The 22,554-nt window shown below is 36.4% G+C and overlaps 1 protein-coding gene across 1 annotated transcript in view; it reads left to right on the top strand.

Moving 5' to 3' along the window:
* Window positions 1-22,554, top strand: part of LOC111056642 (chondroitin sulfate N-acetylgalactosaminyltransferase 2) — a 151,569-nt gene that overhangs the window by 87,641 nt on the left and 41,374 nt on the right. Inside the window, exon 2 of the mRNA XM_039420393.1 lies at window positions 2,709-2,817. Within this exon, the coding sequence (XP_039276327.1) occupies window positions 2,718-2,817 (100 nt within the window). The 5' untranslated portion in view covers window positions 2,709-2,717. The remainder of the gene's footprint in view (window positions 1-2,708; window positions 2,818-22,554) is intronic.

The following is a 22,554-nucleotide window of genomic DNA, read 5'->3' as shown; positions in this document are numbered from 1 at the left end:
CTGGGGGCTCACCGAGTCAAATAATATTCCAGAATTTAGCAGCAGAATAAACTGCTTTGTCATTGTAATCTGTCGTTATAACTTATCATTGTCTCTACTAGTAGTTCTGCGAACAGTAGACCTCGCTCATGAATACAACTATCAATCTAATGAGAAGGGCCAGTACAGTACAGTTAGTGAAGATTTAGCCATGTCATCTATTATTTTCTCCATTGAAAGTGCTAGAGACACTGTTTCCAGGGACACCGGACTTATCAAGGAGGTAGCTTTAAATCAAATACATACCTTTTGAACTGAGAAATTATCAAAAAACCACAGATTTTATTGATACTTAGAAAGACCGGTTTCGGTCTTTATCAGAGTTTATCAGAGATTGACAATGGTGTAATTTACCAAAATCGGTCTTTCTAAGTATCAATAAATCTGTGGTTTTTTGACAATCTCTTAGTCTTTCTAATTTAATGTGAACAAATTACCACAATATCAACTTCTCAACTACACAAAAAGAAAAAAAATACCTTTATACCTTCACTTACAAATTTTTCTCTACAACTGCAGTATTGGACTCCAATACAATAAAGATTTTCCAAAAATAATTTATCCAATAAATTTGATAAATCAATTTAATAATAGTAATAATGATAAGATGATCCAATTCAATCATTCTATCCAATCTAATAATTTATTCCATAATGATATATTATTAGAATAAGATAAAACAATATTAGTATCATCTGCAAATAAAAAATCTGGTAGGAACGAGATTCGAATCTAAATTTCTTATTTATGATATCAACAGCACAACTCGCATTAATTTCTTGCTTCAATATAAATTTTTAGTATTTGAGTTCCTCTGGATAAGATAAGGGTTTGCACTGCAATTGTATCAGTATAATAGCTTTCGTCTCTGTATATAACTTCCTATGTATCTAAGTCGTAGGTCAGATTTCCAAAAATACCCAAGAATAAGTGAGTTTTGTTCATGTTTGTAAATTTTTGTAGTGCTCGAGGTCTCTAGAGCAAGGTCTTACGTTAGTGCTAAGTAAGTGTCTACGTTGTCATTGCACCCGATTCTATATAGTTTGCGCCGAAATAGCAAAATAATAGACGACAATTATATTGTAAAATTTGAGGTGGGGTTTTCGAGGCAACAAGCCGTATTGACTGTGAATTTTCGACATTTGCAGCATCAATATAAATTAACGATTCGTTCAACAAGAAAATCTGGTGTGGCGCACTCACACAACTTTCCTTGCCTTATGAAAATTTATCACCTGACGCTAGTGTTCACGCGTGCATCTCAAGTCAACTATTCAAAGATCTAAGCCAGCTGATGATAGGACAATAACGCTGGAGACACACGAAGTCTGATATCTCTTCATAGTGAATGATTTAATAGAATCTACAGTTGCCAACAGTTTGCAATTGAAATAATAACATTTTCTCAAATTTCGAGCTAATTTTAAATTTTAGGTGAAAATGTTACTGAACATTAATTGTAGAGATTTTCATGCTGAAATTTTTTGATTAAATTGTATCTGAAGCCTGATAAATTTGATCAAAATCGTTGGAGCCGTTTTCGAGAATATCGCGAAAAACCCTGTTTTTGACAACATTTTCGCCATTTCATCCGCCATCTTAAATTGCATTAGATCGAAATTGTTCGTGTCGGATCCTTATATTGTAAGGACCTTAAGTTCCAAATTTCAAGTCACACACACACACACACACACACACACACACACACACACACACACACACACACACACACACACACACACACACACACAAACCAATACCCAAAAACCACATGTTTGGACTCAGGGGACCTTGAAACATATAGAAATTTAGAAATTGGGGTACCTTAATTTTTTTCGGAAAGCAATACTTTCCTTACCTATGGTAATAGGGCAAGGAAAGTAATAGCGCAGATCGTCGTTTTGTTATAAAAACTAGGTTTCCGCAACAGTTCCATGTGTGTGTACACATTCATTAGAATGTTGGCTGTTGGCTCGATAACTTGTCTTCAGCACTACAGTTACTTTATTAATAATAATATTGAAATGCATAAGTCATTAGAGGACGTCCAAGAAAAAGATGGTCCGATTATAGAGACTATGAGGTTCGGAACAGGCAATGATGCCTTAACCTTGAGAGGAAGAAGAAGATTAAAATGCATAACACGATCATATTTTTCAAAGGATCATATAAGTCAATAATATACAATTTGACAATAAAGATGTATGGCTACATAGATAACAGCAGACTGAAGTGAGGTTTAAGATTCAAGTCGACGGTTTGGCATTTCTCTTACTGTAATGTTTAAATGTTTATATGTTTGTATGTTGCGCATTTACGGCGAAACGCGGTAATAGATTTCCATGAAATTTGACAGGTATGTTCCTTTTTTAATTGCGCGTCGATGTATATACAAGGTTTTTGAAAATTTTGCATCTCAAGGATATTATAAAAGGAAAAAGGAGCCTCCTTCATACGCCAATATTAGAGTAAAATCAGACTGTAGAATTATTCATCATAAATCAGCTGACAAGTGATTACACAGATGTATGGAGAAGCCAGTCTATTGCTGTATTTCCATAAGGTCTATAGTTTCAATCAGGTACTTGTGGATGAGAATACTACGTGAGGTCTACTGTTCACAGAACTAATAGATTAAGATAATAATAATTTTTTCTCATTATTTTCAGTGGAAAACTATGCTTCGGTTGCTGACACGGGTCTGGTTACTGGCACTATCTCTGAGCTTGGTTTCACTCCTTCTAATAGGACGATGCGGGGTACAAGATGTCCAAACAGGTAAGCTACAACTATTCAAATGATGATCTAGAAACAAAATATCTTAAGAAAATGAAGATGAATATTTTTCATGATTAGCCCAATTGAAAACGACTTGGGGCCGCTTGCACAATCAAAGCTCAAACTGAATTTAATTAGCTGGTGGCTGGAGCTCAAAATCAACTACACGAACTATAAGGAACGGGACCTGATAAAGATTCAATCAAGTTCAAAATGGAATTTAGTTTAAACTGGCACTGTGCAAACTGCATTTTTAAGCTAGGCGCACACAGATCGTCATCGGACGGACGGCACGCATCGGACGATTAAATTTGATGCGTTGTTTTTAATTGGAGTGCGCATGCCTATACGATGCGGATAGGTATGCACACTCCAATTGAAAACAATGCATCAAATCTAATCGTCCGATCCGTCCGATGCGTGCCGTCCGTCCGATGACGATCTGTGTGCGCCTATCTTTAGGTTGCAGATACTCGGCTTAAACGGAGTAATGTCAGCTGTCCGTTTAAACCCCGAATGAAACACATTATGTTAAATGCAACCATATCTACAAGTAAACGTGGTTAAACAACTGATACAAGTAACTTACAGTACAGTCGTTAGGTCATGTCAGAGGCCCTGAAATTGATCAGTTGCGACCTGAAAACTCTGACACCAGACCTGAGCCAGCCAGGTCACTCGATATTATTATTATTACGGTACTCTATCTTTTCTTTATGGTTAGCATTATGGCTCGTATGCAGATACTCGATTGAAACGGAGAAATGTCAGCTGTCCGTTTAAACCCCGAATGAAACACATTATGTTAAATGCAACCATATCTACAAGTAAACGTGGTTTAAACGTAGATGGTGCATAGGGCCCTCAATGTTGTCAAAACTGCTAGTATATTGAAACAATATGATATCCTATTATCTGTACAAGCCTCTTATTGTAGAATATTGCTCTCACGATGTACAGTGCTGCCAGATTTTACAGAATCCAGAGAGCCAATGAGCTAATTGTGTGAGAGAGAGAGCGATTAAGAGAGCGTCGGCCATTTTGACAGAATTAGCATAGAAACGGCTACAGTGTGCTCCTATTATTATATTGGAAAAATCTGGTGTGTCGCACTCACACAACTTTCCTTGCCGTTATGAAAATTGATCACGTGACGCAAGTTTTCCCGCGCATCTCAAGTCTACTATTCAAAGATTTGAGCCAGCTGGTGAGAGGGCAATAACTCTGAAGACACACGAGGTCTGCTATCTCTTCATAGTGAATCATTTAATAGAATCAACAGTTGCCAACAGTTTGCTATTGGATAATCACATTTTCTCGAATTTCTAGCTTATTTTTAATTTTAGGTGAAAATGTTACTGAACATTAATTGTAGAGATTCTCATGCTCAATCTTTTCCACTCAAAAGTTTTTGTTTCAATTGTATATGAAGCCTGATAATTGAGAATCTAAAATCAAACTTTGCATAGATGGGGCGGAGCTTCTGAAATTTTTACAGATATGGGACTTGTGGCAGTTGATAGAACTTATCCATGACTATTTTTGGTCTAACTTTGATCAAAATCGTTGGAGCAGTTTTCGAGAAAATTGCAAAAACCCTGTTTTTGACAACATTATCGCCATTTCAGCCGCCATCTTGGATCGCATTTGATCGAAATTGTTCGTGTCGGATCCTTATATTTAAGGACCTCACGCTCAAAATTTCAAGTCATTCCGTTAATTAGGAGTCGAGATATCGTGTAAACACACACACACACACACACACACACACACACACACACACACACACACACACACACACACACCACACCACACACACACACATACAGACCAATACCCAAAAACCAATTTTTTGGACTCAGGGGATTTTGAAACCTTGAAACGTGTAGAAATTTCGAAATTGGGGTACCTCAATTTTTTTCGGAAAGCAATACTTTCCTTATCTATGGTGTGGAGCTCTTCCTGGGGGAGTCACTCTCACCTCCAAGGATAGGACAACACATGTAGGGTGATGTAATGCTATATTTAAATGCCTCACGTTGGGCCGGCAAATCATGTGGTGCGTTTTTTGAAGGCTTCACACATGTAGAGTGAATCTTGTACTGAGTCAATGGTGTAGCGGCTATAAATTTTGTAATTGCGTGCGTGGACGCGGAATGCACACCAGACTGATTGATTCACTACAAGATTCAATACAATTGTCGGAATCGCGGGAGGCCTAAACGCTCGCTCACCCTTGATTCTTCTAATGACAAATTGTATAATGATGAAATTTTTATAAGCAGTGTAGCGATCGCTAAACACTGAATACGGATACCTTAAAATTATTACCTGTGAAGAATGAGCATACAAAATCATACAGGTCGAGCAAAAATCCCGATGTAGATAATTTATGGGACTGCGTCTCTAATAAGTTCTGAAGGATTAAAATACGGTATTTGAACCAAATCGTTCAGAATATACTTCGAGAACGGAGTCTTGTCGGGTTTTAAGCTCTATTGTAGGAATTTATATGATCTATGGCTGCCTCTGCTGTACAATTGAGCATTCGTTCCTAAGTCGAGGTAGGTAACAGATAAAAGCTGATATATGAGCAGGTAAGGACAAAGAATAAATATCTCGATCTGACCCCACTCGCTACATCCACTTAGACCTGTTCCAATATCCAGCTTGATTCAATTATTCCATGATCGTATTCGATCGGTTCTTGATGATATAGAACGTATCAGACACAATAATTGACAGGCTTAAGAAATAATCGAACTCAGAAAGCGAATTAACAAAACTGAAATATTACAATAAAATATGTAATCATACAGTGCAGATTCAGAATTTGATTTACAGGTTAATAATAATTTAGCATTAATAGAATAGTTAAAAATTTTCTTGTGCTTGCATGATACCATGCGTGATTCAACAGAATTTTACAATTGATAAAATCTAACAGTTTGAAAAAAAATAGTGAAAAATGAATTATAGAAAATATTTTAAAATGTTCGGGGTCGTGGTTCAGGCAGCGGAGGATAGTTAATCAACTACAAATTCTTATAAATTTAATATGAATAAATTCTAGACTCTTAAATGCTAAAGCGCTTGTCGGCGTGGCCAATAATTTAACGAAGAAAAAATTTATGTTTTTCTGCACTGAAATATTTTCGAAGCGTAGATTGGGGCCCCTTAAACTTATAACTCACGTGAATTCCTTGGCGGTCGTGGTTTTCTTCTTTAGATCAAAAATCGTTTGATCGGCGGCAATCCAGGCTTCGGTTTCAGCACGTGGGGAATTTTAATTTAATATTTCCTTCACCAAATTAATTAAGGGATAATTTACTTTAAACTTTTAAATTTATCGATTGATGAAAACAGAAATTTACAAATAACAAATAAATTGGCCTAAAATATCGGCTCACAAATAGAACATTTAAAATCGAACAAGAAATTTTCACAATAGGTCTTTGGTAACTATAAAAGAGATCTACACGGTAAGGATTTCAAAAGGGAAGTGCTGCTCTTTTCTCTAAGCTTTTAGGCTAGACCTTGCTTCTCAGAATCTCAATGTAATAATTTGCATAAAAATTTGCCATTGGTAGAACGCTTGTGACGTAAACATGACGTCAGTGGCAAGCAGTAGAATACAATTCCTTTAATTACAATAATAATTTAATTTATGTAATTCTTAAAACTGCTTAATCTTATAGACATAGTTCCTCTCATACAATGTACATGTGCTAGTGTACTGATAAGGCAGGGTTGTTGTCTGATAATAGATTAACATGTGTTGCTTTCAAACGATCACTGTCTTGGTGCTATTTCTATGCACTGTGATTGGCTTAGACCTGCCAAAGAGATTTAATTACCATGTGGTTCAGTTGAATTAAGTCGTTAATGAATTAATACTCTTGTACAATTTTTATTAGGTTTGAGATTGTTATAAATAATTTCTGCCATTTTATCAATAATACAATTTCATGCTATGACCTATTTAGTTACAATAAGACCTGACATATAATATAATTTCTTAAATAATAAATAATTTCAACGATAACACATACATTTTATTTTTTTATTTGAAATTCTTGGTCCTTTATTGATAGTTTTATAATTTTTAGAGATGATATTTTACCTTGCATGAAAACCGGCATGACATTTGATAATACTTCGAATCAGTCAGCTGCGTTCGAACTGTTTTAAAAACATCTGATCGATAGTAAACAAAGTGTAACCTCAAAATCAGTGAGCGATTCATAAATAATTTGTGCTTTATTTGCAAAATAATTATAATTTTATTGAATAATTTTCCTAGAAAAATATTCAGTACAGAACGGTACTCTTATCAAATATACAGTTATTGATAAGTAAGCTTTATCGCTCGGTCGCTAACTATTCCTTTAGCAAATTCTTTCATTTTAAAAGGTAATCACAATTTTTTCTCTCTTTTCATGAGATCTATTTGAAAGATTCATCACACAAAAGCCCCCAGGATATTTTAAATAGGTAATTGGGAGACGAGTCGAAACAATGACTATTTGAAAAATCCGATATTGTGATGAATACACTATTTCATCTCCTTACTTCTACGAAAACTCCACACTTAACACTAAAAACAATATATCGTGCACTTTTGGCTACGAGAAAATAAATAATTGATTGTTCCTTTCATTGGATACAATCGAAATACAATAATTAATGAGGTCTCTTTGGATCCTTCATTAAAACAACTCCACAACTTCCATTCACGGGTGGCTTATGAGCAGACCCATAACTATAACAAATATACAAAATTTCACATATTACTTCTTAAGATTTGAATAGTATTTGCAACAATATAGACTTTCATCATTTTTTCATAGTTATTACAGGTTTCGACTCTTTGGTTTGGCTTTTACATAAATTGGGTGAGAGTGTGATTTTACTTCGGTGACTTGACAATCGTCTACCGTTTGACTCGAGCAATTTCTTATTTGCGCTTAGTACGTTGCGTACAAACAGGGTTACACTTGAAATGGCTTTCTTGATTTTTATCAATGTTGGTTACAAATATTAAGTCCTTAAGATTATATTTATCAATTTGAATTACAATTCATGATCTTTTGATGCAACAGTAATAAATTTCACATTTGAAGGTAAGAATTTCATTTTCTTTTTAGCTTTTTAGCAATACATTTATATGACACAGAACATGCGCATTTCGTGCAAATTAACACAAATATATATTTTTGGTTGCGTTTTTTACTTATAATTCCACATTAAATAATATGTTACATTAATTGAATAACGATATTGCTTGGATTCTATTAACATTGACTCTAGGATTTCGTACACATTGGTTGGTGGGACGAAGAAAATTATCGAACAGGCTTTGGTTCTGAATAGATTTTTCTAGTGATTCTGTATTTCGAGGTTATATTTACACATTTTTTCAAATAAACTTTGTTTATTTTCTTTCCTCCTATTCACTACTAATTTCATGTTATTTCTAATTTACAATTATTTTCCGTGGATACTATAATTCTTGTTTCTATTTTTCAGTTGTGCAGATGATACCAGGCGATTGTTTCGGTGATGACTCTGACATGAGGCGGATGGCTTGATTAGGTTGGTAAATTTTTAAAGTTGTTTCGTAGTTTTATTTTCTTCTGTTATTAAAGTTGATAATAATTTCTTCATTTGATGTGGATTAATAATATTTCCTTATTAGCTGAGATGCGGCGAAGTTTAGGTTATGTTGATTAATTAGGCTGCAGTAGAAAGATGCTGGTTCGCAAAGATGTGATTCAATGGGTAGGCTGTGACTATGAAGGAGTTTGATAATTTGTGTAATTCACAACGTAGCTTCCAGTTGGTTAGATGATTATTTCTTCCTTAAGTCCCCATCTAAATTTGATTTCGGTGTTATTCAAGGTCCAATTCCGATTTGCAACTATCCGTTTTATCTAAACTTTGCTTAAAACGAATGTGCCTGTGGTGTAGATCGATTCTTACAAACTCGTTTCCTCTTTGTTGGCCGGTAACATGCAGTTTGATATCCTTAAACCTTACATGCCGGTGGTGTCTGTGTGTCTTTCCAAATGATATTTTCCTTTTTTGCATGCCGGTGTACAGTCTACTTGATTTTAACCGGACATGACTGCGGTGAATATATTTCTTCTAATATTATTTTCCTGTTTTCTTGAATGCTGGTAAAAGATTTGATGTAGGATTTCAGCCTTATATGACGGCGGTGTAAATGAACTCTACTAGTTGGTTTTCTTCTTTGACGTATTGTAATCCTTCTTGTTTGTTGTTTTGATTCATAGGTTTCCGGGTTTGGTTGTGACTTTGATTTTTGGTGGGTTTTTGTTTTATTTCTATTGTTTATTGGACTATCTTCATGAATGTTGGGTTCATATGTTGCAGGCGCTGTCCTCGGTGGCTCGGAGACACGTGCGGTCGGCGGTCCGGGCTGCTCTTCTACGCGGCGGGCAATGTCCTTGGACTCCTGGTGTCCAGCGCGCGGTGGTACGGGCTGTCCCTCTACCTGATGGATGTCGTCCTCGGCCTGGCGGGTGATGTCGGCTGGTCCCTCTCGGCGTTCTGCGGGGTGCGGCGCGACTTCAATCTTGACATTCTCGGTGGGTTGGTTTTCCATACATGTGTTGTGTTCGCTTGCTTGTTTGACTTTAACCACCTTTATTGTATCCTTCTCCACATGTATATGTTCTTAATGCTGACTTCGACGCTGATTTTTCCCATATGCATATCTTCGATATCCTATCCAATCGGTTATTTGTTTCTAAAATTGATTTATCCAGACACTCAGCTAATTTTTTGATGGTTTTATCTGTGTCACGGAATGCTACATCCATCCGCTGACTCAATTTCTCCAAACCCTGTTCATTTACCTTCTTTGCTTCTTGAACTTCCCTTTTTAATTCTTCCTTTGTTTGTTTGTTGTCTTCTTTTAATTCTTCCTTTGTTTGGTCGCTTTTTTCATTTAAGTTTTTTATTTCTGCATTTGTTTTATTTATTGCTTCATTGGTTTTCCTTATTTCTTCAGGATGAGGTCCAGTCAACGGCGGGAGTGGGTGCATGGTTATCGGTTAGCCGCTGGTTTTTTATCCGAGCAACGGTGCGAGAAATGGGAGTTCCTGTTTCTGAGACGTCATCGACTGAGTGCTCTTCTGATGTTTCATCTCCGGCTCTTGGGCTACCAACGTATCCTCCACCAGAATGCAGCTCTCCTCCACCTGCGTCGAGGATAAATCATCCAGTACATTGGGATGGAAATCGGCGGATGCGGCGGCAGATGCGGATGGCGGCGAACAATCGGGTGAGATGTCTTCGGTGTCCGACAGACTTGGATTGACCTGGTCGTTTCCTGCCATAGTTTGCGGAAAAATAGCGCAACGAAAGTGTGCAGTGAATAAACGTGAAAATGTTGTGATATATAAAATAATTAATAAGAAATCCAATAGAAATTGTGATAGCTTCGTAGTGAGTGAAATACAGAAAAAGTGGTTTAGCAATGTGTTCAGTGATAAAATGAGTCAAGTTAGCAATATCGTTAACATAAAAATGACAAGGACACACAGGATACACAGTGAACACTTATGCGGTAATACAGGTACGCCTCTTATAATTTATTATTACTATTATTATAAATATCTTACTTTTATAATTTCTTGCCGCAATTCAATATATAGGCTAGTGTTCTTTGCAAAATTTTATATAAAAGGGGCAGTGTTTTGTTTGAATTATTCCGCAATATATCCGTGATTTAATTTTACTTCCCTCTTTATGTTTTAAAAACTTTTAAAAATGTAAATAACTTCAATCCTCTTTTCTGTAAATATTTATAATTGTTTCAATATAGACCTAATATTCTTCAAATAATATGACCTTTCTTATGATATCTCTTATACCTATGACTTATAGTACGACCAATTTTCGAATAACACGATAATAAAATTCTGAGTTCGATTCTTTCTCTAAAAATTCATCAATCGATAAATTTCTTTTCCGTTCAAAAATTGGGTATGGTACTTCTTGTTATTTTATATAACAGTGAACAGTCAATATTAAATTCGAAAAAATTCACAACCATGAATTTTTCAAAAAAAATTTTCCCGTTGTCAGCGCTATAGTATACTGAGCAACTAAATAATCCTCGCAGTCGATTATCCACCTCTTCAATGCCTATCACTGTTGGGCGCCAAATCATGTGGAGCTCTTCCTGGGGGAGTCACTCTCACCTCCAAGGATAGGACAACACATGTAGGGTGATGTAATGCTATATTTAAATGCCTCACGTTGGCCGGCAAATCATGTGGTGCGTTTTTTGAAGGCTTCACACATGTAGAGTGAATCTTGTACTGAGTCAATGGTGTAGCGGCTATAAATTTTGTAATTGCGTGCGTGGACGCTGAGTGAACACCAGACTGATTGATTCACTACAAGATTCAATACAATTGTCGGAATCGCGGGAGGCCTAAACGCTCGCTCACCCTTGATTCTTCTAATGACAAATTGTATAGTGATGAATTTTTATAAGCAGTGTAGCGATCGCTAAACACTGAATACGGATACCTTAAAATTATTACCTGTGAAGAATGAGCATACAAAATCATACAGGTCGAGCAAAAATCCCGATGTAGATAATTTACGGGACTGCGTCTCTAATAAGTTCTGAAGGATTAAAAATACGGTATTTGAACCAAATATCGTTCAGAATATACTTCGAGAACAGAGTCTTGTCGGGTTTTAAGCTCTATTGTAGGAATTTATATGATCTATGGCTGCCTCTGCTGTACAATTGATGCATTCGTTCCTAAGTCGAGGTAGGTAACAGATAAAAGCTGATATATGAGCAGGTAAGGACAAAGAATAATATCTCGATCTGACCCCACTCGCTACATCCACTTAGACCTGTTCCAATATCCAGCTTGATTCAATTATTCCAATGATCGTATTCGATCGGTTCTTGATGATATAGAACGTATCAGACACAATAATTGACAGGCTTAAGAAATAATCGAACTCAGAAAGCGAATTAACAAAACTGAATATATTACAATAAAATATGTAATCATACAGTGCAGATTCAGAATTTGATTTACAGGTTGATAATAATTTAGCATTAATAGAATAGTTAAAAATTTTCTTGTGCTTGCATGATACCATGCGTGATTCAACAGAATTTTACAATTGATAAAATCTAACAGTTTGAAAAATAGTGAAAAATGAATTATAGAAAATATTTTTAAAATGTTCGGGGTCGTGGTTCAGGCAGCGGAGGATAGTTAATCAACTACAAATTCTTATAATTTAATATGAATAAATTCTAGACTCTTAAATGCTAAAGCGCTTGTCGGCGTGGCCAATAATTTAACGAAGAAAAATTTATGTTTTTCTGCACTGAAATATTTTCGAAGCGTAGATTGGGGCCCCTTTTAAACTTATAACTCACGTGAATTTCCTTGGCGTCGTGGTTTTCTTCTTTAGATCAAAAATCGTTTGATCGGCGGCAATCCAGGCTTCGGTTTCAGCACGTGGGGAATTTTAATTTAATATTTCCTTCACCAAATTAATTAGGGATAATTTACTTTAAACTTTTAAATTTATCGATTGATGAAAACAGAAATTTACAATAACAAATAAATTGGCCTAAAATATCGGCTCACAAATAGAACATTTAAAATCGAACAAGAAATTTTCACAATAGGTCTTTGGTAACTATAAAAAGAGATCTACACGGTAAGGATTTCAAAAGGGAAGTGCTGCTCTTTTCTCTAAGCTTTTAGGCTAGACCTTGCTTCTCAGAATCTCAATGTAATAATTTGCATAAAAATTTGCCATTGGTAGAACGCTTGTGACGTAAACATGACGTCAGTGGCAAGCAGTAGAATACAATTCCTTTAATTACAATAATAATTTAATTTATGTAATTCCTAAAACTGCTTAATCTTATAGACATAGTTCCTCTCATACAATGTACATGTGCTAGTGTAACTGATAAGGCAGGGTTTGGTTGCTACACTATTATCAATCTCTATTAAACTGAAAGCTTAAATATTGAATAGCAGAATATTCAGTGTAGAATGTAGGTGAAGCCCTACGATTGGCCACTAGCTGTTGACCAATGGGGGCTGAGCTCTACTGCCATTGGCCCAGACAAGGCACGCCCAAGTATATCAAATATGGTCATGAGAGCTGTCACCCCTTCGTCTGTTTCCAGGTGGATCATTTATTCAGTATCCTCTTGGGTCACCTCTACTCTAATCTTGAGTGACTATTGCCAGATTTTTATAATATAAGTACCCTGCGAGTTATTCTATTGGATCAAACCCAAATATTTCACAGTATGGAGAGTTAGCTTGTTTCTCATCAATCGAATCTTTGACAATTGCCTATGAGATTTCCGTGAACAATCTCGACAATTTTATCTTTAGATCTCTAACTTGAACACAAATTAAATTTAAGATAAAATAGTGTAAAGTTTCAGCCTTTTTGAACTATTTAGGAGTGTTTTATTTCGTGAAGGAGAAACATTTCCAATTATAGAAATGAGAGAATAGAGATTATCATAAAAACTGCGACTACGCCCCGGTTCGGAAAGCCAATTTTTTGACTCTAGCTGTTCAAAGTCTAAAACTTGGCTAAATCTCGAGCTCGGAAACCAGCCCTTAATCTGTTAAGCTCTCTTACACGTCCTGAATCATTCAGACTAATCTAATCTCATCAAATTTATACTCTCGTAGAGAGAGAGAGAGAGGTCAGCTTACTGATGAAAATATGTTCATATTTTTGAAAAAAAGGTGTATTCTCTTTATCTCGATACCTTATTATCGGCGATAAAATTGAAGTTTATGGAATAACCTCAATAACTCATAATCTATTAAGCTCTGTGCTACTTCCTGAATCATTCAGACTCTCGTAGAATGAGAGAGAGGTCAGCTTGCTGATGATAATCTGTTCATCATTCATAAAAATCTGGTGTGGCGCACTCACACAACTTTCCTTGCCGTTATGGAAATAGATCACCTGACGCTAGTGTTCCCGCGCATCACAAGTCTACTATTCAAAGATTTGAGCCAGCTGGTGACAGGGCAATAACTCTGGAGACACACGAGGTCTGCTATCTCTTCATCGTGAATCATTCAATAGAATCAACAGTTGCCAACAGTTTGCAATTGGATAATAACAATTTTCTCGAATTTCGAGCTTATTTTCAATATTTTAGGTGAAAATGTTACTGAACATTAATTGTAGAGATTTTCATGCTCAATCTTTTCCACTCAAAAGTTTTTGTTTCAATTGTATATGAAGCCTGATAATTGAGAATCTAAAATCAAACTTTGCATAGATGGGGCGGAGCTCCTGAAATTTTTACAGATATGGGACTTGTGGCAGTTGATAGAACTTATCGATGACTATTTTTGGTATAACTTTGATCAAAATCGTTGGAGCAGTTTTCGAGAAAATTGCAAAAACCCTGTTTTTGACAACATTATCGCCATTTCAGCCACCATCTTGGATCGCATTTGATCGAAATTGTTCGTGTCGGATCCTTATATTTTAAGGACCTCACGCTCAAAATTTCAAGTCATTCCGTTAATTAGGAGTCGAGATATCGTGTAAACACACATACACACACACACACCACAAACACACACACACACACAACACACACATACAGACCAATACCCAAAAACCAATTTTTTGGACTCAGGGGACCTTGAAACCTTGAAACGTGTAGAAATTTCGAAATTGGGGTACCTTAATTTTTTTCGGAAAGCAATACTTTCCTTACCTATGGTAATAGGGCAAGGGAAGTAAAAACGTTGGTCATAAACCCACGTGCTGCAAACTCAGGTGATAAAATTGAATCAGATCTAGTTTTATTCAATGACATCACTTTACTATAGTATTTTGGTCGCTACACTATTATCAATCTCTATTAAACTGAAAGCTTAAATATTGAATAGCAGAATATTCAGTGTAGAATGTAGGTGAAGCCCTACGATTGGCCACTAGCTGTCGACCAATGGGGGCTGAGCTCTACTGCCATTGGCCCAGACAAGGCACGCCCAAGTATACCAAATATGGTCATGAGAACCGTCACCCCTTCGTCTGTTTCCAGGTGGATCATTCATTCAGTATCCTCTTGCATCACCTCTCCTCTCATCTTCAGTGATAAATCGCCAGATTTTAAAGATAAAAGTATCCTGTGAATGAAAAGGTCAAGTTTTTCTATTGGATCAAACCCAAATATTTCAGTATGGAGAGTTTGCTCGTTTCTCATCAATCAAATCTTTGATAATTGCCTATAATATTTCCTTGAAAAATATCGACAATTTTATCTTTAGATCTCTAATTTGAACACAGATTAAATTTAAGATAAAATAGTGCGAAGTTTCAGCCTTTTTGAATTATTTAGGAATGTTTTATTTTGTGAAGGAGAAACGTTTCCGATTATAGAAATGAGAAAATAGAGATTATCATAAAAACTGCGACTACGCCCCGGTTCGGAAAGCCAATTTTTTGACTCTAGCTGTTCAAAGTCTAAAACTTGGCTAAATCTCGAGCTCGGAAACCAGCCCTTAATCTGTTAAGCTCTCTTTCACGTCCTGAATCATTCAGACTAATCTAATCTCATCAAATTTATACTCTCGTAGAGAGAGAGAGGTCAGCTTACTGATGATAATATGTTCATATTTTTGCAAAAAGGTGCATTCTCTTTATCTCGATATCTTATTATTGGTGATAAAATTGTAGTTTATGGAAAAACCTCAATAACTCATAATCTTTAAGCTCTTTCACGTCCTGAACTATTCAGACTCTCGTAGAATAAGAGAGAGGTCAGTTTGCTGATGATAAAATGTGTTCATCATTTAGAAAAAAATGTGTATTCTTTCTATCTCGATACCTTATTATCGGCGATTGAATTGAAGTTTATGGAATAACCTCAATAACTCATAATCTGTAGGGTCTCTTTTAAGTCCTACAGCATTCAGACTCTTAAAGAATGATGAAGAGGTCAGTTTGCTGATGATAAAATGTGTTCATAATTTAGCAAAATGTGTATTCTCTTTATCTCGATACCGTATTATCGGCGATAAAATTGAAGTTTGTGGAAAAACCTCAATAACTCCTAATCTGTTAAGCTCTCTGCTACGTCCTACAGCATTCAGACTCTCGTAGATAGAGAGGTCAGCTTGCAAAGGATAATGTGTTCATCATTTAGAAAAAAATGTGTATTCTCTTTATCTCGAAACCTTATTATCGGCGATAAAATTGGAGTCTATGGATCAACCTCAATAACTGATTATGAGTTTAAGCTCTTCCACGTCCTGAACTAGTCCGACTCTCTTAGAATAATTAGAGAGAGGTCAGCTTGTTGATGATGATGTGTTGATCATTTAGCAAGATGTTTAATCCAGGGAGTACTCGCAACGGAATAATAACTGATTCATGTAACTGTGTGTGCCAACTGTGACCGGCGTGCAGAATAAGTTATAGTCTAAGCTGCTAGTTCTGGGCCTCAAGCATGAAGTTCACCGAGCATGTAGTGTGTTCTAGTACATATTTGTTCACCGACCACGTAGACTGGTCTAGTACATATTTGTCCACCAAACATGTATAGAATGTTCTAGTACATATTTGTGTGTTGTGTACTCAGTATAATAAGGGTGAGAATTGGCCGAGTGCCTATGTCCTAAACTGGACTAATTGTGAGCTTACTGTGAGCTTACTGTGAGCTTACTGTGAGCTATTCTGTGAGCTTACTTCTGTGAGCTATTTCCATTGTCGGGTCGCTCCCATAGTCCACCGTTTGCCAACTATACTTCCTATTTACTCTCCTAGTTTTGCAGTGGAGCCACATATTTCACGTTGTGAAATCTTGGAAGAAGGTTGGTGCCTAAAGTTATTACTTTGAGGTCAACATTGTGAAATAATACATCGTGTCCTTCGTAAAATCAATACCATAGTCCAGCGTTTGCCAACTATATTTCCTATTTACTCTCCTAGTTTTGGAGTGTAGCCACATATTTTACATCGTGAAATCTTGAGAAATGGTTGCTGCCTTAAGTTATAACTATGTGGTCAAATCTGTGAAATTCCACAGTACGCCTTTTGTGGAATCATCTTATAGTCCAGCATTTGCCAACTATATTTCCTGTTTACTTTCCTAGTTTTGCAGTTAGGGATGGCAATATTTTTCGATTTGTCGATATATCGGAAGCAATATATCGATGTCTATGATATATTGACCTCCAAAATATCGATATATCCGATATATATATATATTCTTGAACAGAACTTTGAACTTTGAATTTCCTCAGTAAGAACATAACCTATTTTTCGGACATTTTATTATTTATCAAAATTTGGGAACAGAATAGTTTTGGGCTATGCCTGTTGTTCTATCCCGATCATATTCATATGAATTGTAATTATGTTTAACGTTGTATCGAGAATTTTACTTCGCTTTTTGACAAGAAAACAGCTTATTGTAAGTTCAAATGTGCAAAAAAAGGGAATATTAAGTGTTAGTTGAGTAAACAGAATCAAGAAAAAGTTATCTTTAATATAGATCAAACATAGGAATTTTTAGAATTTGTGTTATTGATCTTATGTGTTTCGAAAGGGTAGAATCTATGAACTGTTATGTTTTTTATTGTTGTTCTCTGCTGTGTTTCAATTTGGTAGTGTTAAGCTACGTTTACACCAAAGTTATTAACAAAATGTTAATAACCAAATCCTTATAGATTCTATTAGATTGAACATATCTTATCATGCACATGATGAACATATGTGTTTGTCAACTTCCGTCCAATCTAATAGAATCTATAAGGATTAAGTTATTTACATTTTGTTAATAACTTTGGTGTAAACGTAGCTTAAACAGACATCATGCGTTAAACTGTTGATTCAAAGTAAGAACTGAACTCAAAAAAATAATTGATAATATCAAAATGAACTAGAATGAAAAAGTGTACTAACAATGGCCACAGTACAATTTGAAAAGTGGTTATATATTCTTTTCAGAATTTAAAAAAAAACCTCGAATGTGGCTGAAACAATAACAAACTACAAACACTGAAAACTGTATCTCGACCGCCGACTGAATAACAACCGACTCTGACAGCTGTTTCTGACCTGACTCCTGTAGAACTGTACACCTGTAATGGCGAAGTGAAACGTTTGTAGACGAAAAAAGAGATTAGTTAAATAAAAAATAAAACCAAAAATATCGATATATCCGATACTATCAGGACGAATTTGTCGATGGCCATATATCAGGCACAGAATATCGATTCATCAAAAATATCGATATATTGCTGCGATCCCTATTTGCAGTGGAGCCATATAATTATTTTTCGCCCCACTTGGATGTAATGAGCTGGTTTACATGCGTCATATGGAGGCCGAAAGTTCTTGTTTTCTGACCACGCCGGTAAAATTTTTACGGCCTTAGGGATGTAAAATAACCTTGAAGTCAGCTGATTCTGATTTGATGTGAACGTGTTTATAAAATAGTTTATGAAACGGAATCAGTTTTTGCTTCTAAAACTGAATTAAGTATTCAGCAATAATATACTATCATTTTATTTGGATGAATGAAATACAGATAAGATATGTATTATAAACTATTCAAATTCCATTTTCAGAGTAGGATAGAACTTCTAACCTAAACTTCCTAAGTCGATGACAACAAGCATTGTTGACGTTGACATTCAGATTGGCCAAATTTCAAGTGTGCTAAAACAGCTGATCAAAAAGCTTTTCATTATTTGTGCTTATTATTCAATAATTAAAACATTTATAATAAAATCATCTTATTGTCATTTGAAAGAATAAAAAAGTATAAACTGAACCTCCCACATAATTGAGCATAATATTTTAGGTTATTCAGACAAATCAGAATAAAAAGTGAAAATATTTGGACAATTCCCTGATATTCAGATTACCTCAGTTTTTCTAGAGCTATGGCATTCCACTTTTGCTTTCGGAAGTGCTTAATGAACAGTTATTCTCATATATATATATTGTTTATTTTTCTGTGTGGCGAAAAATAGCGTTCGCGCCACGGGCAAAAATGTTTTTCCGGCTCTCAATCTTTTCTAGTCCTCGGCCCACGGCCTCGGACTTGAAAACTGATTTCGAGCCGGAAAAGTCTCATTTTCAGCCCTAGGTGCGAAATATAGTATTACATCGTGAAATCTTGATAGAAGGTTGGTACCTCAAGTTATTTCTTTGAGGTCAAAATTGTGGTATAACACATCGTGTCCTTCGTGAAATCAATCCATGGTCAAGCATTCGCCAACTATATTTCATACTAGCAGGTAGCCCGTGATCCGCCAGGATCTGGTTAAAGACTTGTCAAACTGAGAACTCGACCTTCTTGAATAACTTGAAATAGGCCTATAACCATCCTCAGTGAATTGAGAATCTATATGCAAAATTCCAAGTTAATCAGCCCAGTAGTTCAGACATGATGATGCGTCATTCGTGAATTTCCTATCTCGTACGTGTATAAGCCAATTCTTTCCTCTATCATATTATAGATTTGCTCATCCAGTTTAGCAGTGGAGCCACATATTTCACCTCGTGGAATCTTGAGAGGAGATTGGAGCGTTAACTTATCTCTTTCAGAAATTTCACATCAGCATGCTCTCCGTAAAATCTTGAGAGGAGATTAGTGCCCTAAATTATTACTTTCATGACAAAATCCTGAATTACTTTCAGGACACCTATAGTTCATGAGAATTCATTGTTATGAATATAAATATAAATATAAATATAAATATAAATATAAATATAAATATATTATGAATATAAATATAACATTAGAAAGCTAATCAAACTTTTATTACACTATCATTACAGTATAGATACTCATAGAATTCATTTATTCTCAAGACAATTCAATTGAGTTAGTATTGCCGAATACTAACTATCAATCGAATACTTAAATTATCAATCTGATTAGAGAGAGACCAAATTGCGATGCACCCAGTCTAGCAGTAATGTTTTATTCAGGTCTGCGGTGGTACGTGCCTGTGTGACAAGACCAACAATCAACTACTTCTTCTCAACTGCTTCCTCTCAACTACTTCCTCTCATCTGTATCTTCTCAAATGCTTCTTCTTAACGAACTGCTCCTTCTTAACTGCTTCTTCTCCTTCTTGACTGCTCTTCCTCAACTACTTCCTCTCAACTACTTCCTCTCATTTGTCTCTTATCAACTGCTTCTTCTCAACTGCTTCTTCTCAACAATTTATTCTCAACTGCTTCTTCTCAACTGCTTCCCCCCAACAGCTTCTTCTCAACTACTTCTTTTCAACAATTTATTCTCAACTGCTTCTTCTCAACTGCTTCCCCTCAACAGCTTCTTCTCAACTACTTCTTTTCAACTGCTTCTTCTCAACTGTTTCTTCCCAACTACTTCCTCCCAACTGCTTCCTCTCAACGTCTCAATTACTTCTACTCAACTGCTTCTTCTGAACTGCTTCCTCTAAACTGCTTCCTCTCAACTGTTTCTTCTTAACTGCTTCTTTTCAACTGCTTCTTCTCAACTGCATCTTCTTAACTGCTACTTCTCAACTGCTTTCTCTCTACTACTCCTTCTTAACTGTCTCCTATCAACTGCTTCTTTTTAACTGCTCCTTCTCAACTGCTTCCTCTCACCTGCTTCCTCTCAACTACTTCTTCTTAACTGCTTCTTCTCAACTGTTTCTTCTCAACTGCTTCCTCTCACCTGTTTCCTCTCAACTGCTTCTTCTGAACTGCTTCTTCTCAAAAATGTATTTTCAACTGCTCCCCCTCAACAGCTTCTTCTCAACTACTCCTTTTCAACTGCTTCTTCTCAACTGTTTCTTCCCAACTACTTCTTCCCAACTGCTTCCTGTCAACGTATCAATTACTTCTACTCAACTGCTTCTCCTTAACTGCTTCTTCTTGACTGCTCCTTTTCAACTACTTCCCCTCACCTGTTTCCTCTCAACTGCTTCTTCTTGACTGCTCCTTTTCAACTGTTTCTCCTCAACTGCTTCCTCTCAACAACTGTTCTCTCTGAACTGATTCTTCTCAACTACTCCTTCTTAACTGCTTCTTCTCAACTGCTTCTCCCCAACTGAGTTTTCTCAACTACTTCTTCTCATCGATTGATCTTTCAGTGGAGAAAATTGCGCTCTGTTCAGTTCAGTTTGTTCGTCCTCCATCCATTGCATTGCATCCATGTTTCACCAGCACAAGAGGCATCACTGCTCTCTCCATGTTTCTGTTGCATTCCAACAGCAGAAGTAGCACTACCAATCTTCATGCTCCATCTTTGTTCATCCTCATGATGTTGAATTGTCATGTTTCAGCACAAGTGGCATCACAACTCTCTCCATGTTTCAGTAGCAAAAGTAGGATTGCAACAGCAGAAGTAGCACTATCCCTCCACCACTCTCCCGCCCTAGAGTTGTGAGTTGTACGGCTGGCCCAGCCCTGTGGTCTAACCTCAGAGTCGAACGTGCCTCGTATTTCAGAGTGAGAAAATTGCGACCAAGCCGTGTGTGCCCGCGTCAGGAATGTTAATGACATCCCACTCATAAGCCCCGAGGCTGGGTTGGCCGAAGGTTTACTGAATACCTAAAGCAATAATTACCATTCAAGTTGCAGTGCAACCCAAACTCATTCGACCATAACTCTCCGGATTAAACAGAATGCTTTTGAATTGATAAGTGATGTGAATGGACAATGATTCTCCATTCTTCCTCGATGATCTAATCGTGTTACTATGGACTTGATCTGGTCTAGCTTTTCCTATACATATTCAAGCCTCGCATACACACATTTTTGTTCGTAGGATATTTTGCCGTCCCTATGAATTTTCTTCTATACTAGCCGTCAGGCTCGCTTCGCTCGCCATATCCGTCTAGCCAGGGGGCTCCGCCCCCTGGACCCCCGACTGGATCGTCCAAGAATGAGATCAGCAGGCTCGCTTCGCTCGCCTGCATTTTTCATTTAAGCATTTTTATCATATGTTAGGACAATCCAGTCGGGGGTCCAGACTAAACGTCTGGCTAAACGGATATGGCGAGCGAAGCGAGCCTGACGGCTAGAAATATAATATTCCCAGGATTGAAGTAGCAGTGCCCAATCAATTTTTCCGCGATAAATGCATTTGAATCTTCAATTTGGTGCCAACCTAACAAAGTCAACTCAACTTAATGCCAATCTGACAAAATTATTAATTTAGTTGCCAGTTAACAACTGTTTCGAAGAGGTACTCTATCTAGATTGTAGTTCTATAGTAACATATGATATGGAAATTTCAATTATAATTAAGAGATTTGGAGAAGAAGAATATACATGCTAAAAGACGAACTTTAAACCCTTAAAAACAACCCTTAGAGTTAAAATATTGCCAAAAGATTTCTTAGTGCGCCTCTAAAGGGCCAACTGAACATACCTACCAAATTTGAACGTTTTTGGTCCGGTAGATTTTTAGTTCTGCGAGTGAGTGAGTGAGTGAGTGAGTGAGTGAGTGAGTGAGTGAGTGAGTCAGTCAGTCAGTGAGTGAGTGCCATTTCGCTTTTATATATATAGATAATAAGAGAGAGTAGGGTTGTGTTTGTACCGGATCTGCTAATCTGTGTTTGATCTCCTAATTTCGAACATAGATTCTAAAAATATCAATCTCGTGCACCTGGAAGCCCAAATTTCAATTTTCCTTCTAGATTTTTCAGAATTAATGTTCAAACTTCA

Source organism: Nilaparvata lugens, chromosome 2 (genome assembly GCF_014356525.2).
Source record: "Nilaparvata lugens isolate BPH chromosome 2, ASM1435652v1, whole genome shotgun sequence".
Lineage (NCBI taxonomy): Eukaryota > Metazoa > Arthropoda > Insecta > Hemiptera > Delphacidae > Nilaparvata > Nilaparvata lugens.
The sequence above is the reverse complement of the archived record's forward strand: the minus strand, read 5'-3'. Positions and strand labels throughout refer to the sequence as shown.